General features: G+C 34.5%; 1 protein-coding gene across 6 annotated transcripts in view; it reads left to right on the top strand.

Moving 5' to 3' along the window:
* The window catches only part of LOC108691979 (serine/threonine-protein phosphatase 2B catalytic subunit 2-like), a 158,942-nt gene that overhangs the window by 100,126 nt on the left and 40,256 nt on the right, over positions 1-18,560 (top strand). For all 6 annotated transcript variants that reach the window (XR_001931944.1, XM_018200027.1, XM_018200031.1 and 3 more), the window contains exons 4-5: positions 4,260-4,371; positions 11,848-11,993. Coding sequence is in view for 5 of the 6 variants with exons in the window: in XM_018200027.1 (XP_018055516.1) it covers positions 4,260-4,371; positions 11,848-11,993 (258 nt within the window). In the remaining variant the exon portion in view is untranslated. The remainder of the gene's footprint in view (positions 1-4,259; positions 4,372-11,847; positions 11,994-18,560) is intronic.

Raw genomic sequence — 18,560 nt, 5'->3', positions numbered from 1 at the left:
TATATATATATATATATGGTAGATAATTGTTCATTTAGCAAAGGCGTCTTTTTATTGCATTGAGTATCTCAAGTGGTATTGAAGGAATCACTATCAAAATTCTTATTGAAAAGAATCTTTAAAAGAATAGCCAAGAAATTATGAAAACATTGGAAAATGTTTACGAAGATAAAGCATCGTATTTCTAAGTAGTACAAATCTTTGTTAAGTTGGAAAAAGAAGTTTCAATCGGTATCTTGACTATTTCAATTGAAGAGTTTCGAGAGTACTTCTCTAACTGTGGGAACATCATTGGAATATAAACGCAAATGGATTTCTCCGCCTTGAAGATGTTATTAATTTGGACGACGAATGAACTTAACAAATTTGAATTAAGAATAAAAAAGAATTATAATCTTATGTATGAATTCAATTGTCAATCTACGTTTATATGCGTTTCGCACAATCATCATGTAAGGGCCACCACACAAAATGGCATAAACTGCACTGTATAAACATAGCACAAGACCAATAATTAGATCAATGATTATCTGACAAAAAGATGCCATATTGATTTGCATAAGATGTTTATTGGCCTAGCGATCTTATGCTATGTTTATACAGTTCATATTATTTTGTGTGATGGCCCTTAGAAGGGACCTATATATCCGATGCGGAGAGCACGAGTGTGTCGCTCGCGAGCGATCCGCGGTAGAACCTGAAGGACGAGCGCGTTATTTCGTTACAATGCCAATGAGGGCCCTCGCGTGTAATTATAGCGGCCGGGACAAGGCGAGAACGAGCAGCCGCTCCGTTGACTTCGCAAAGGGATGGTGGAGGAAGAAGGGTCGCGGAACGATGCGAGGGGCGGATGACGGTAGACAGTCGATCGGGTCAGCAGGGAGAAAATAATTGACCTCGAAAGTCTAAGAAAAAAAATTGCCGGCGCCCTGGCTTTTACGGATCCGAGGATTTATCTCGCTCTCGGAAGCGCGGCGTCATGCAAAATTGAAAAAACCGCGTTGTGTATCGATACCCCACCGCTGACGTGTTAACCGTTGCCATGATGTGCGATCCTATGAGATGCGAGAGCGGGAGATAAATATCCTATGTAACCAATGTGTGACATTTCTTTTCCTCTATCCCACTGAGCCGAGCCGCGATACGATGTTGGTAGTTCCATGGTATCGATTTGATACACAAAGGTTAAATGTTCCGGTCCAGCGGTTTCAATCGCAATCACATCTGTTTTACCTTACGTAAGACCACGGTGCTAGAATATTTTTCAACTTTTTCTCGGAGATTTCTCCCCCTTTACGCTTTGCAGTCGCAAAAGACTGGGAAGGGCCACTCAACTATCCTTTCCTCGGTAGGTTAGGCAAAGATTAACTTTTTAAAAGAGAAAAATCGTTCCAGAATGAATAATAATATCGAGTTGGTTTTTCATTTTGCCTTTAATCCTTTGGAGATTCCACACTGTATCGTTTTGTCATGTATTTATCACACTGGATATTGTTAAAAATATCTTATAAAAATGTGTTAATTAAATGTATTAATTTAACCATAGCATAAAGGTTAAATTTATTGAAAGATATTAATTTGACATGCTATAAATTTTAATGAAGAAATAAAATGCTTGCAAATTGTATCAGCGTTACATTTTTTGTATTAATTTTTTATGTAACTCTAAAATTAAGACATCTTTCCTCTACTGATTTTTTTCGATTACTTTTAACTTAATTTTCACAATCTTTTGATGATTTTTAAAAATGATGAAATATCAACAAGTTTTTGTCGTAAGTAATTGAAAATGTGGAGTGTTACTAAAATTAAACTTTCGAATTGCCGAAGGATAAATTTATTCTTTTCATTTTTAAATTGTTATTATATCGTTGAATAGAAATTTAATTTTCGAAATACATTGAAAACTTCAAAAATTATGAGAAGAAATATTAGATTCCATTGAATTCTCTAGCCAGTTAAAATTGATATTAAAAAATTGACAAGGTAAAGAAATCTTGCGTTTGATACAATTGCATTTTACATATTGATGATATCAAGATTGTTCGATCAAATTTTCCACATTGCGAGAAAATTGTCGACGAACGTGCGGTGCCTATAAAAGCTTTAATTCACATTGTTCATGCGCGCAATTAAGCCTGTTTAAAAGTGCCGCGTCATCCGTGATTATTAAATAGCCGCGAACAACGAATGTGGGACAAATGTTAATCACATAAAAGGCCCGACGAAATCGCGCCCTGTCCCTCCCCATTTTCTATCCAAAACCGTGTTGAAGTTAATGGAGTCGTCATTATGGCCCGCCACATTCGAGCGAGCGAGCTAATTAGCGCGGACACAAAATTCGTGCGAAATCCGCCGTTCGTTAGCAACGGCCATTGCCAATTTAATGCGGGTCAGTGGTCTGTGTGTTACAACGAATAATATTAATTAGTGATGCATTCGCGCGTAACGCACTTCGCCTCGAATAACAGCCAAATTCCGACAATTCCGATCGCTCCATCGAAGAATAGTTCAAAACTCGAACTTTTATATTTCACGATCGAGACAAGCTATTCAATATTTTATCTATACTTTTATTATTTTATAACACACAGTCAATAACATCTTATATATTTAAGCTCTATGTGATTTATTCATTGTTATTATTTATCTTTTCTTGAGTCTCGGCGAGCAATTCTCATGTTTATTAAATAATTTTCACCCTGTGTACAATACGTATATCTTGTGCAACTATGCAATATGTTTTTATCGAGTGCACGAAACGCAAGCCAAATGCAAGTCATGGCTTTCGCCACCCGATTCATTTTTGCTGAGAACTGCTGGTAAAGTCTCCGTTGCCAAAATATTCACTTTTAAGCACTATTATGCGTTTCAGGATTATTAATGGCATCGTTGTATGGCATTGAGAAAATGAAATAGAAAGAGAGAGAGAGAGAGAGAGAGAGAGAGAGAGAGAGAGAGAGAGAGAAGGCGTTTATTATTCTACAAGTTTTTTAAGAACACAAAAATAAAAGAAAAGTAAAAATATACAAATAAAAAAAGAGAGAAAAAGGAGAGAAGAAAGTAGGAAATTAAACAGTTGTGAGTTTAGTTCTCATCTCTCTTCGACCAACACCGATTAATAGCACGTTAAATTACGGAGAGAATCTCACGAGGTCCGAATGCATTCTGCGATGCAATCTGTCGGCAGTACGTCGCTCGAATTCATGTCGACACGGAAGTTCTGCAATTAAAGCGGAGGAATGCCGATCAAACCGGGGATCTTCGAACGATTGGAGCCGCTCGATGAGAGACGAATTGTTTCAATTTAATAGGAGGATCGTGATATTGTCGATGCAGTACAATCGCAAGCTGATTTGAATATTTATGTTTTTGGCGGTTGTTCCATTTCTCCTCGTAAAACATTTTTTTTATCATTTAAGCTGACATTATAATAGACTCTTTGGCATATTACTGATCGTTTTTCGAAAATTCTTTTATGATTCAATGTATTAATAAATCGTTTATTAATAATTTATTGACAATTTAATTTCTTTTATAACTATTAATTTCATGATATTGAATTATATTCAATTTGAATTATTTTTAATCTTTTCTATAGGTCGTTATTGCTCTAATCAATATGTCATTAATTAAATTAAAATAATTAATTAAACAATTTAACTCAAGAATATGTACTAAATTTAATTTAAATTTAATTTATTATTTATTAAATGCGTACTGTTATTTGCGTTACAATTATAGAAATGCAAAAATTAAATTATATTTTACATATAAAAGTTAAAAATAACAAAATGTTGTTTAACACTCAAGAGATTGCTTACATTATTTAACAGAATATATTTAAATTCATAACGTCAATTATACCTAATTTTAGTTACTTTTAATCATTTCTATAAGCTGTTACTGCTTCTACTCAATATGTCATTAATTTAAGTAAAACAATGGAATTAAATAATTTAACTCAAGAAAACTAAAATTTACTTAAGAATTTATTATTTAATGAGAACATACGTTAACATAAATGTTGTTTACTTTAAAACTACTCACAGAAATGAATTAATTTATACATTATTTTGACATATAAAAGACAATTCTAATATTATATATTTACAAGTACGTTTTTAAAAATATTTATTTCGAAATATATTATCGATCATATATATAAGTTAGTTTATATCTAACGGTTACGAAATAGTATTAACGTTATTATACGATGAATTACCTTTAGCTAACATGTATGTTCGTTTTTGTTTCAGTGCGTGTTATACCTGTGGGCGCTGAAATTGTGCCATCCAACCACACTTTTCCTTCTCAGAGGTAACCACGAGTGCCGTCATCTCACGGAATACTTCACATTTAAGCAGGAATGTAAGTAAACTCTCTTCGAGAGGAAGTAAGCTTTTCTCTTGTATTCATATTTATAATTTTAAAAAATATATCATGAATGAGCAGTTTTACAATCTATGGAGACTGCAAATCTTTTTCTTCCTTCAAAAATTTGCAAGAAAGAAAGCCCGTCCATTCTTTCTCCCTCCAATCTCGAAATATTCATTTCTCCGCGTCGTTGGATCTTTTATATCGCTTCGTGTTGCACGCTTTTTAACCATGGCCCACTTTTGTTTTGCGTCGTAATAAGAAATTATTTCCTGTTTAATAATTTTCGACTCAAATTAAGTCTTCCGCCACGTTAGTTATGACGGAGTGTTACCTCGTAAGGTGAATTAGCTTTGCACGGCGACGAAATTTATGCAGCTCATCTACCTACCTACATCGTAGAGGCTTCGGTAGGAGCTTCGGCTCCTGACGTACACGCGTGTGTCGTAATTACGGTCTAAATAACAAAACATAGTTTTCGAGAAAGAAAATCAAAAGCTGAATAAAAATTGTAAGCGTTAATTTATGTAAATTTCGTAGATGAATATATTTACGGCGAACAAAACATAATGTTAACTATAAAGATAACACTAGTTTACAAAAAATATTTTTTTAAATTACTTTGAACCAGATAAGGTGTTTCTCTACAGATTTTTTTGGAGGCTAAAAATGATGCAAGTCAAATCGTTATCTTGAAATTTTGAGTAATCACGAATGTATTGAATTTTTTTTCATTTCAACTTATTTTTAGTTATGTCATGTTATGAAGCATTTTAATATACAGTTTTTTTTTTTAAAAAAATTTACAAAAAATAGCTTGTTAGTTCAAAGTAATATTTTGCTTGTGTAATTTATCGATTTTGTATGAAAAATATTAATATCGTATTATTTAATTACCTAAATAAACTATCCTCATGCATAAATATTGGAATCTAATTTTAAATGCAGAAATAAACATATTGTTTTGTAGAATATTGTGTAAGCGTAATATTGGGAATATATTTAACCTAATTAACGGAATTCGTAATGGAGCTAATTTATATTATCTTTATATTTGTTTTCATGCCATCGCATCGTGTTGAGAGTATAAATATTACTATCGCGTGACAATATCATTTTAAACGATTCATATTTTACAGTTTTGTTACAATTTATATTCACATACTTATTTTTTTTGTTCTACATATTACAGAATTGTCCCGTTTAGATAAAATAAAAGTAGAAAATTATGTTATGAAAATTCTCTGGAATTAATAAAAAAGATATGTGTTATACTTATGCTGTACCATGTTGCAGTAAAAACGTTACTGCAATAACGAGACTCGATCGTAGCGATAACTCGTATTGCGTGTGCAACATCGACCTTGTGACCTGCGTGTGTCCCCATAGTTCTTCGATCACGTGTACCTCACGTCGGATAAGTTACGAGATCGTAAACCGCCGGACATCGGCAGCACGTTACATTTGCCGAACATTTAGGGAACGCTTGCGATTCTCGCTCTCTTGTTGTTTCGCTTAAGTTCGAGCTTGTTCGTAACCAACGAGCTTCGGGATTACATTAATCGCGTGAGTTTACGCTACATTACGTGGGCTCTGCCCTAGTGCAATTTATACGCATGGATACCAGAAGATCCAGATTTGCAGCATGTTTAACGTCGGACTGCAGCTGCTCATCTCGTATCCTCTCATCCATCTGTATACGTTTGTACGTGCAGCCGGTAAATGAAAGCTCGACGTGTGAAAAAATCGAATGATTGCCTTTAGTCGAAACGCATCTCCGGCGATTCTCCGCGTTCAATCCGCGCTTTCTGCAGTGAGCCGGTATTTGCCTGCATCATCATACGAGGAAATCACACTGTATATTATATACTCGTTCCCGTCCTGTCGTTCATATCGTAAATGTTATAACGACGCGACTGGGGAAACCGAGACGGAGAGCGGGGGCGCCTTGCAAATACTAGGTTGACCTAGTATCGGACAATTTTCCGCGATCGATACACTTTTCCGCGAGACGCCGCCTGCGTCTAATGCGCGAGTGTCCGAGCTATGCATCGCGAGAGATGCATCGACATCTTTGCAGCGACAGATCCGAAGGGACAATATTTTTCGAAGCTAATTAAGGCTGAAAAAACGTCTCTACTTTGGTTACTGAAAAATGTTTGGTAATAATAATCAAACTTAGATGATAATTAATTAATAGCGGTAGAGTTGAACCAATCTCGATTGGATTAATGACATACTATTAGTAGAGCATGTAATATCAACCAATAGTAGAGCATGCAACGTCATTAATTTAACCACGTTCAAATTCACTGCAGTCGAAAATGCTATAAAGCTTTGGCTTCAAATAATTTGAATTGGCAAATAATTTGAAATAATTTGAATTAAATGTTCGATTAATATAATTAATTAAACCAATCAAGAGTTAATTTTACTTTTCTAAATATTAATTCAGCCCTATTAATCCAGTCATTTATGTTACTTGTTTCTCATCTTTTTTGATAAATTACTAAAAGTCACTATTGTCTAAAATGAGTTTTTAAGAGTCACCTTTTTTTTTAAGCTAATGAGATTTATAAAACACAAGCGTTCCATTCACACTTTTCTCATCTGTTAACAATTACTACTCGCTCATCGTTGCGCTAATTGTACTGGTTGAGTACTGGTCCAGTGTTAAGTCTATCATTTTTAAATTTCAAAGAAATGTGAAACTAAATATGATTTTCGAAGATTACAAATATTTTTCGCGTATTTAAAAAATACATTTTTGTTTATTACATTTTTTAAAATATATATTTATTTTTTATCCATCTAATGAATATGTTCATCCTTTTGTTTCGTTTAGTTAATAATACATTGTTATACGGTATCAAAAGAATAAACCAGTGAAATAACAGCAGATATTTTTTTGAATAAAACTAATCACTATAAAAATTTGATTTAAAAAGTGTTATTTTTTGTTCATGTACTTTACAAACTTTTGAACTTTTTCCATCAAAAAGAGTTGTCACTTTTTTGGTGTGATAATCAGAAAACTTATTTATTCTAATTATTTTTTCTAATTACTAAATAGTTAATTACTTATTATTACGTTAGATAATTTAAATATTTCATCAATACGCTAAACAAAATACATTTTGGTAAATATATTATTAGATTTTTTTAGTCTGATTAATTTAGCAGCAATTTATTTCAGAAAGGACGTCAATTCATTTATTTTTAAAACTTAAGAGTGAAAAATAATATATTATTTACGACGTACTTATATACTTGCAAGTAAATCCACCCGGTATCCTAATGATACTTTGATTATACGAACGTCGGACATAAATTCGTCGTATAGCGCTTTTAACTGCCTCTAAATACATTTTATGTATTATTAAACGTTTTATGCTGCCTTATTGTCTCGTCAGTCCCACATGATGTTACATCCCTCCCGTCATCTTTTATATTCCACCCTCACAGCTCTATTATTATTGCAAACGTAAAAAGGTATCTTGTAGTAAACGTCAAGAAGGAACAACATGGATTCACTTCTCATCTTCGCGCATCTTCTTGCTTAGAATCCATTCTCGTGCCCGGGAGGGGGAGGGGGGAGGGGTGTTTGTTTTTAAGAACAGTTCTAATTTACTCTTAGATATCTACATCCAGAACCGGCATAATGCCATTTCCGCCTGCGATATTAAACGGAGTGCGAGTCATCCGACGAGGGGAGGGGGAGGGAGGGGGTGTTCACCCGACAAAAATTTGCTCGTTTGCGCACGCACCGTGACCCCGATTCCGCGCGCATTTAATAACCGCGATAACCACGAAAATTCCAACGAGCGTGCACGTTACCAGCCGGCGCTTTAATCATCGTTTTAACGGAGCTTTTGCCGTGCATTTATTGGCGGACGTTTGGGAACCCCGTGCGGGGGTTAGCGAGAGGGTGCGCCCTCTCCACGTCTCTCCACGTTTTCTTCTTTTTCGCAGCCACCTATTTACGCGGCCTAGTTACTCGCCGCTATATATTATACCGACATTCACGTGCCAGCCGATCGAGAAAATTGCGATTATCTCCAGCGGTTCAAGCTTTTCCTCGCGATACGAAGTCGCGATAGCACGCTCGCATAGAAATGGGGGTAGCGCGGCGGTGATTCTCTCTCTCTTTGTTTTATTTCCTTCTCTTTAAAACGAATGCAACAGAAATTTTTATATAACTCCGATAAACTGTCAGAGTATCGTACACATTTATTTTTTTATATAAATTAATGTAGCCGCAGCGGGCATTGTGGATTATAACAATGTGAGAGCTTGTCCCTATCGCGTCTTATGTAAAACTCAGGCATAATATTGTATAGGGAAAGGCAGTAGGTCGTGATAATATATCGCGTTCGCGCGATCCTACCCGCATTTTTTTTCCCCGACGTTTTTCCAACATTTGTCGTGCGCACATTTTTCTGCCAATTCGAGTAACAATGACGCGAGAAAAATGTAGCGCGCTTAACCGTGACGTATAGAAAAGTTCGATATCGGTTCTATCAAGATAAATGCGCGGTTGCTCCTTGCCATCATATATTTCGTATATCCCAAATATATCATTTTTCTACGTCGTGACTAGCGTAATACACGGTGATGCAGCTTCGATCCTGTATGAAAATATTAAAATAAATAGAGCTACGGGAAGAACGGTTTTCGAGTATCTAAAAATTTAACTATATATGGATACAGATTTGAGAATAATTTTGTTTGATCCGTCAAAATAATTATATAGAACGCTCATACTAGTTGCTAAATTTTATTCAACATTGTCATCAATCAACGCAACAAGTTAGACATTCAGCAAAATTCTCCTTTCTCTCTTAGATGCATTTATATCCCGCCAGAATTAATAAATCGATGGATTTATTGGATCCACTTAATTATATTTTTCACAGTACATCTGTAAATTTAAATTATTGGTGTTAAAATAAATTTGATATTTATTCTTTTGCAGTTATGTCATCTTGGTTCCTTAAAATTAATTATAGTGTCTTTCATTTATCAAAAATTAAATGAGTCTCACTTGTCGTGACTGCACAGTGTTACAAATTTTGAACTATATATATCAGCTCTTTGAAGAGCTAAGACTAAAATATTATACTTTATTATATATTTTTATTATATATTTTATTATATTCAGTTATAATCCATATGAGAATACAGTGCTTATTTCGCGATTGTCTTACAACTGTTCTTATCTGGCTCCATCTAGTAGTGCACGACGCTGGAAACTTAACGATCGCGCTTTCTGAAAGTCGCATGCCGAAGCTCGAGCTCGAGAAACACATTATTCCGAACGATTTTGTCGCTTTTCGCGCTAGAAGCCGGGACGCGATGGCCGCGCGCCAAGATCGCGACGGCATCGTTTCGAAATGAATCTCGATGCCAAAAACGATCGTTTGTCCGCGAATATGGGAGACGAACGTGCAATTAATTTGCCAACGATTTCGCCAGAACCGTCATTTTTGTCGTGATACGCAGCGTGTGTTTCGCGTAATAGTCACGAGGATAGAATAAAATACTGTGAAGATCAACAATCGTTGCATACTTCTTGCAAATGGATGGACAAGATATAGGATGATACAAAATGTTATACTATTTTATATTTAACATTTATTTTTAACAAAATAGATAGAATGTAATTTTATATATCACAGTATTAATTAGGATTGATTAAACGGAAAGAATGGTTTTGCTGGTAATTAAAAATTTGATTAGATACAAATCTAAAAATAATTTTGTTGGACTATTAAAAGATTGAACTAGTATATACTTTTGGAACTTAAAATGAGATATGTATGTTTGATATTTGACAAAAGCAAGAAAGAGAATTCTAATGAAGTATAGTGCTGCAGGAATAAAAAAGATTTAAAATAATTACGTGATAAATTTAAACATTGATAACAATGCTGCAAAAAAGTTTAACATTTTTGCAATCATTTTAAATGATTTACATAACGATTTGATCCAAGAAAAAATTGTATTGACATTTATATTTAGCTGAATTTTTAGATACTTAACAAAACCATTCTTTCCGTGTATCAAAACCTGAGAATTGAATAATTTAATAATATGACATTTCATGCGCCTACCAGAAAATATACTCTGTATATTTTCTATTCATCCAATAAGAGTTTCGATAATCTGTGTTTAAATTTATTTCAGATTGTTTTTAATCGTTCTTAGTTGACCTCAATCGCGAATTTTTATATTATTTACAATTAATCTTACTTTCCTTAATTATCTGTCGGTTTAATTATGATGTTGTCGATTAGTCTTTGTTAGACATCTCACAATGGTGTCTTTCTCTTTATTTCTCTCTGCTTTAATAATCTCAAGACATGAAAGCTTCGCCGAGTCCGTCCTTGGCGTGATATTACAGACATCCGTTTCGCAATACTTCAATCGCAACCCCAAAGAGGCTCCTACGTCCACCAACTAGTCGTTCATTTGCGAGATCTCGTAGAGGTCCTCGAGTGACAACTTCGAGCGACGATCCGTTTAGCTTCAGCGCCGACAAATCTTTATCCTGTCGAGATTACTCCGCTTTATTGGTAGGAAATTCTTTTCGCGCGTCACCTCGAACAGTGATTCGACAATCCTCCTTCTATGTAGTAAATACAGCTCGCTTTACGTCAATTTCCGAGGTCACATTTAACAGGAAACATGTCAGAAACAGAGAGCGATGGCTTGAGAAGAGCTTCTTACGATATCCTTCGGAGAGTTAAAGTTTTACAATTTTCATGTGAAACAGCGTCATACGAGTTAGTTATAAAAGTAATCAGAACTTGGAATCGAAAAAGAGGAAAGAGAAAATACGGGTTTCATCCGTATCACAGAATTGGTCCGTTTTACTCTAGAAATAAGACAACAATTACCCGCTCCGGATCTTATCTGCCGGAGCGGTTTATCGCTCGCGCGAGACGAGCGGGCTGTCGGTTGCATTCGTGGTCTTCTCGCATGGCGAGAGAAAAGCTGCGAGGAGGAGAGACGCGTAGCAAAATTTCAGGAACACAGAACAGGCGTGGACGACCCCAGCTAGCTTCTCTCCGTATTCTGGAGAGTATCCATTATTCTACGAGGATTGCGACGTGAAATAGAGCCCCCGTGTGTCCGCCATTCTTTTTACGACTCGTTCGCGAAATAGTCCATGCCCGACTATGCGTATTTCGCCTCGCCTTGTCAGGATCTTTCCTCATGACTCCCTCGCGTCGCCTTTATTTTCTCCTCCATTTCGACTTTTTCGCCGAACATCAGATTAGACATGTCAACTCCGTGTTCTCATCTCATTTCATTGCTATGAAAGCTGTGAAAGTAGTCCTCGACACATTCGTATCGATCATTGTAAATGCCATAAAGCTCTGATAGAAATTACGAAATACTTTCATCGCGTGGATAAAGTTCTAATATGTTATTTTAATTTTGGATATCTTTTTTTTTTGCTTTCAGGTAAAATAAAATACTCCGAGAGGGTGTACGACGCGTGCATGGATGCCTTCGACTGTTTGCCGCTCGCCGCCCTCATGAACCAACAGTTCCTCTGCGTACACGGTGGTTTGTCGCCGGAAATTCACAATTTAGAAGACATTCGCAAAGTAAGTAAATTCTTTACGTGCTCCAGTTGTTGCGTGCCTCGCGTCACGATGTTGAATAACTCTGTATTAAAATGTACATAAATGAATCTGTGTCACCAAGCTTTGTTGGTACAGAATTAACATTTGACATAAAGAATAAGTGCCTTCTAGATAAGAGAAGTCTTTGTGAAGCTTCTCATTGATATTTATTTTGTCTTCTTTCGATCGAATCTTTTTCCTGGTAATTTTTTCAAGAAATTTTAGAAAAGAGTCTTTTGAGAATATCTATATTGTTCAATTTAAATTCGAGATTGCTTTTTCACATAGAAAGAATAATTTTGCTAAAATATCTAAAAATTTAGTTTGATATATATTTTAGCTAAATACAAAATAATTTTCTTAGACTATCAAAATAATTATGTAAGACACTCAAGCTGATTGTTAAAATATAAAAAAAGACTTACATTGCTCATCATATTTGAGCATCCTAATTTTGGTCCAATAAAATTATTTTTAGATTTGAACACTAAAAAAAGAGCCTGATAGCTGCTAAATATTGAGAGAAATAATAATCAAATGTTCGGTTAATATAATTAAAAATAATTTTTACTTATATTTATATATATATGTATGTATATATATATCTACATACTTTTAATAAGTTTTATGAAACACAATAATATAATCAACCGTTTGCTAATACTTATTAAATATTTAAAAAAGTAAAAGATTATTTTTATATTAACCGAAGATTTGATTGTTATTTCTCTCAATATTTAGCAGCTATTATTAGGCTCTTTTTTTAGTGTTCAAATCTGAAAATAATTATTTCACTTAATATGTTGATAGTTATTATGTTCCTATATTATTCCTATATTTCCTATATTATAATATATTCCATATTTATTGTATTTATACAGAAAGAAGGTTTTACTGAAATATCCAAAAATGTAACTATATTGAAAGAAAAGAATGGCTACTGCTGAAGCAAATTAGATGGTAAAATATAGCATAGCATTTTTAATTGACTGTAACAGCCAATTTTTTATTACAGCAGCCAATTTTTGCGTTAATCTATATCAGTGTAGAATTTCGATAAGCTAACGCAACCAAAAATTGGCTACTGCAACTAATTAAAAAAATACTATGCTCTATTCAGCCAATTTTTTCTTTGAATATCGATCTGAAATTAATTTTATTAGATTATCGCAATAATAATTATGTAGATAATAATTATTATTTTTAAGTATTGATGATAGTGCAAAAAGTTTTAATATTCTATCAATTTAATATTATATCAATTTAAGCGTCCTATATAATTATTTTGATGGTCCAAACAAAATTATTTTGAAGTCTGTATTCAGCTAAATTTTTAGATGCTTCATCAAAATTGTTCTTTCCTTGTACTGTCAACAACTTTTCGTGCACTTTCGTCGGAAATTCAAGTCACGAGAAACCATCTAGGACGGCGTCGTATCTTAATGAGTCGTGATCGTTGATAATTACGTTACTTGCCCCACGTCTCCGAATGAATTAGCCTTGCTATTATTTCTCACAATCGTGCCGAGGCCAATTCGTTCGATCGGCTGAGAGAGTCCAATGACACTCCGCTGCGCCGGAAGCGAACCAGGGAGAGCACCGACGTGCTGCCACCTGCTCTATCGATCCATCCACCTACGCCTTTTACCTTCCTGCATTGCGTGTAGCACACACGGGCGTGCGTGCAGTACACGCGTCCCTATCACGCGTCTCCGCGGGCTAGGCTCTCCTACTGGCTACAGCTCCTTTCATCTTGCCATTCCAATTGCGAGATCGTATTTGCCTGCGTTTCTCGATTCCGCAGATAAACGATAAAATCCGTATCCGCTCGTATACCGAATAGGACACGTTAAATATAGCCGGGGTGTAAACGCGCGATCGTCTGCGTTTCGAGGCGAAGGCGGTTCTAATTATTCTCCTCTTACACTTTCGAGACGCTTCCTTTTTGTTATAATGCCTTATCGTTATAATTAGACGAAAAGAACGATTTTATTGAAAGATCTAAAATTTCCCAGGAGGATACAGACCTAATAATAATTTTGTTGACTCATCAGCATAATTTTGTTGGAAACTCAAACTGATTGTTGGAATATAAAATTTTTTTAAAACATTGCACATTTAACACATGCTTGTAATTTTTTTAGTTAAATTACAAGCAATACTTCGAAAAATTTTTATATTAGTTTCCAACATAGTTATTATGAATGTCAAAACTTTTTATGGGATGCTCATCATGTTTGAGTATATAGGGTGATCATTAGGTTTGTATCTGAACAAAACGGTCACTATTTCGCAACAAGTAGACTGAACAAAACAATTGAAACGCCATTTTCTACATTCATGCTACTCATGAGCTAGCTTGTACAACTACTTAAATGAAATCGACAAATTTCCTCTACAAACGACGTTTCTATTTTGTTCAATCCACTTGTTGCGAAGTGATAATCATTTAATTGTGACACAATCCTAATAGTCATCTTGTATAATTATTTTCATGATTTATAACGAAATTATTTTCAGATTTATATCTTAATTAAATTCTTAAATATTTCAGCAAAATCTTTTCCTTGTCATCGCGTCAAAACGGCGATAAACAAGAAATAGATTCTCTCTTTTGAAATTTCTTGAACTCTCATATTGAACCAAGAACCCAAGATTTATCTAACTTAACGCGCATATCGTCCGTTCCGAGAGCTTTCTCGCGTCTTTTCCACGTTCCGCGGTATCGCGTTTCATGTTGGCAATCGAAATTTCCGAGTGACACCTCGTATTTCCCGGCTATCGACATCTCGGCTTCACACGCCCGACACACGCCTGAGAGACGACGGGAAGCGATGGAGCAGTTTCGTATTTCGCCGCGCTCGTAAAAATTCGCGCTATTTTCATATTATCGAAGCTCGTGGATCTCGCTCGTTCGTCGGGCAGCATCCCGTTGAATTTTCTCGACGCGCAGCTGCCTGAGATCTCATCTCGGGACGTTCCGCTTTTATACTCGCGATACTATCCTCGTAAAGATACACGTCCAAGAGATAGGTCGAATTCGAATGAAAGAGAACGAAGAACAGGGTAGAAGATACGGATGAGAGAACGTAACGATCTCGTTTAATGATCGACGGATCCTACGATTCTCGGCGTCTCCGGCATAATTAAGGGAAACGACGTGCTATTACAATGATGTGACGCTATAAAGCGGCGTAGATTAATTCTTCCGACTACTCTGGTAATTTGGAACGTGACATGTTCGGAATAAAAATTCTCGGTAAAAAACGCGCCTGATTCGTTGCTTGACAGAATTGAGAGCGAAATATAATGTGGAATATTGCGTGGATGTGAACCGATTGCGAAATTGCGTGGAGAAAGATCTGTCCTCCACATTGATAGAGCAATTTTGTTGAAGAATCTAAAGATTTAACTAGATACAGAAAAATATTTTATTGGACATCAAAACAATTAAGTAGGACGACAATTATATCAAAACATTTTGCAGCATTGCTTACACCTAGAGAAAGAATCATGGTTTGAACATCATTTCTTGGATTTGATAATAATTTCTTTAAATCAAATAAAATTTATTTGATTTAAAAAAATAATATTTAAATCAAAAAAATTTTTTTACAATTCAAAGAAATTTTTTTCTTTAATCGTATAGCAAAGAAAATTTCTTTAAATCGAAACAACCTAAAATTCCTAAAAAATTATTTTGATGATCCAACAAAATTATTGATTGATTTGTATCCAATCAAATTTTTAGATTCTTCAGCAAAATTGCTCTTTCAATGCAACATTTCATTTAAGATAATTTAGTTCCCTTCACGGTAAACTTCAAAATGAATCATGAAATTATTATCGTTCAACCGTTAACGTTTAACATGGTCGAGAGCATCTCGAAAGATGGTAATAAATATCGCTTGTCTGTTGAGCAAAGTTTCCCCGAGAATTTATTATCGGTATATAAGTTCTAATCGCGGTTTCACGATTTCTGATCGTCACCAGAATTTCGAATGCCGCGTTTTATTTCCGAGCGGTTTTATCACATTGGCGTTTGATATGGAAATCGACATTCCCGGTTGGACGATATCGTGAGTCCTTTGCAAGCAAGAGCCCGTAAAACGTGACCCGTACGCTCTGCACCTTGGAAATGTTTCTCGGCAGCACTTTAACCGCCTTTCCGCTTCTCGCTATCCGAATAATCGTTCTGAATCTTTCATCGCGACTCGCACGCATGAGACATCACCCTATAGGCGGGAGAGATTCGAAAAGTTCATGCCTTAAGAAACTCATTGCAATATATGTGTGTGTGTGAGGATATCAAGATATTCGTTCATTAACCTTTCTCGAGAACAGTAAATAAAGCATGAACGTATTTTTAGAGTAGCACGCATCTATAGTTTCGAAGACGTTAGATCGTGACGTATGTTTGCATAAACGTTGCGAGTTGTTAAATTCCTTAAGATCACGAAATGTGTGTGGTCTCGTCAACAGTATTTCATTTAACCTTTAAGTAAATAGACAATTAACTAAAGGTACGCAGCTGATAAGAGCTTAAAACACCTAAAAAGAATTTTAATTTTATTCTATTAATTCATAATCAAATGTATCAAATTATATCCAATTTGAATTATTTCTAATTATTTCTGAAAATAGTCGCTACTTCTACCAATATATTGTTAATTTCGAATGAAACAGATTTAATAATTATAAATATAATCGTTTAACACGTAATATGTAATAATAATAAACAAATAAACTTAATAGAATTAAACAATTTAATTGAAGAAAATGTATTAAATTTGAATTATAAGATTCTTATTATTAAATTTGATTCAAATTTAATTTATTATTCACTAAATGCATACATTAATATGATGTTTACTTTGAAACTAACTACAGAAATGAATTGATTTACATTTTGAAGTACATAGAAGTTAAGAATAACAAAATTATTTAATTTACGGGTTTAAATTATTGCTTCTTTGAAATCTAACAATGTATAGTCAGTTAAATTTACACATTAGTTATACCTTTATGAGATAGACTACAGAAGAATAAAAATAATGAACTTACTAAAACTTCTGAACATCTGAGCAATACTTTTTATTTTCCTTTTCTAAAACAATATTTTTTTTAAAGAAAAGTATACTTGTGCATGAAAGAAGGATTGTACTGAAGTATTTAAAAAGGTAGCTAAATGCAGAGCTGAAAATGATTTTATTGGACCATCATAAAAAATAATTATATAGGATGCATGACGAAAATGCTGTAAAAAGTTTTGACGTTTTAGCAATAAAATCGAACATTAGTTACATTGGAAAAAATATCTAATTGCATTAATTAGAATTTTAGTTGAAAATGAACAAATTAGAATTTTTTGATTGATTCTATTAAATTTTGACGTAGCCAGAATTCTGATTGATGATGAGAATCGTTTGGTTTGTTCATTTTCAATCAGAAATTTTATTTAGTGTATACCTAATTATTTTGATGATCCTTAGCAAAATCGGTCTTTTTTCGTGTGGGGTGTGCTATAGTTATTGCACTTATCCATTTAAAGGTTTAAAAACCTTTATTTTTACCAGAGGATTTTTTCCATTTTGTACGTTCTTTTTAGGACAAATCGGAATACGAAGGGTTAATCGTTAACGATTTAAAGGCTCCGCTGAAATGAACATCGTGAAACGATTGGCATTAATCTCGGAATCGCGCGAGGGCCGTAGATCTACATTAAAGCTATCCAATTTCGTATCGGTCGTGGCGCATTAGCTCCGTTTAATTTATGGAAAGAGGGAAGAGGGAAGAGGAGGGAAAGGATAGGATCGTGCAGGGCGGCGCGTGCATTTTATCGGCTGAAAACTTGCGATTTATGTGATCGTGTTCCGGGGGCCGCTTTAAATAGCGGGCGAACTCGTGCTATCGTGCCGCTATTAAGTTAATCGCCTTGCACGCCTCGCATGCGCGTGTATGCACGTATATGCGTGTCACGATTACGGGGACTCGCTTTTAACAAGTGCAATAATAACAAACAGCGCGACAGCAAAAAAGGATCGACGGAGAGCTACGAGGAATGCCGGAGCAAAATCTTGAAAATCCGACACAGCGTTTTTCTTCAGAGAAAAGAGGAAAAATTAAGAAAATCACAATGTTTCCACTTTAATCTTCAATTTTTGCAAAAAACATAATTAATATAAGTATTATACGTATATGTATAAGTACCATAAGTATATTTCCGTAACGTACGGTAAAGTGTTTTAATGTGGAGAGATTTCTTTGAATGTCGTGTAAGAAGAAAAGATAACAAAGATAACTCGTATTTTTCCCGTTGGATTATTATTTTAATAAATATAGCGCTAAAATGCTTTTTACTGCCTAATTGGAAGATTACTTAAAAATCAAAATATTAATTTTATTTCAAAAGAATTGTTGGTTCCTAATATGAGGATAATATATCGAAAAATATTCCAAATATAAAACTCCAAAAGGATTTATTGCATGAAAATCATAATATTACTATCACCTTAAAATGATTTTCTTAATATAACAATTAAAATATTG

This window comes from Atta colombica, unplaced genomic scaffold (genome assembly GCF_001594045.1).
Source record: "Atta colombica isolate Treedump-2 unplaced genomic scaffold, Acol1.0 scaffold55, whole genome shotgun sequence".
Classification (NCBI taxonomy): domain Eukaryota; kingdom Metazoa; phylum Arthropoda; class Insecta; order Hymenoptera; family Formicidae; genus Atta; species Atta colombica.
This window is presented reverse-complemented; position numbering and strand designations above follow the sequence as displayed.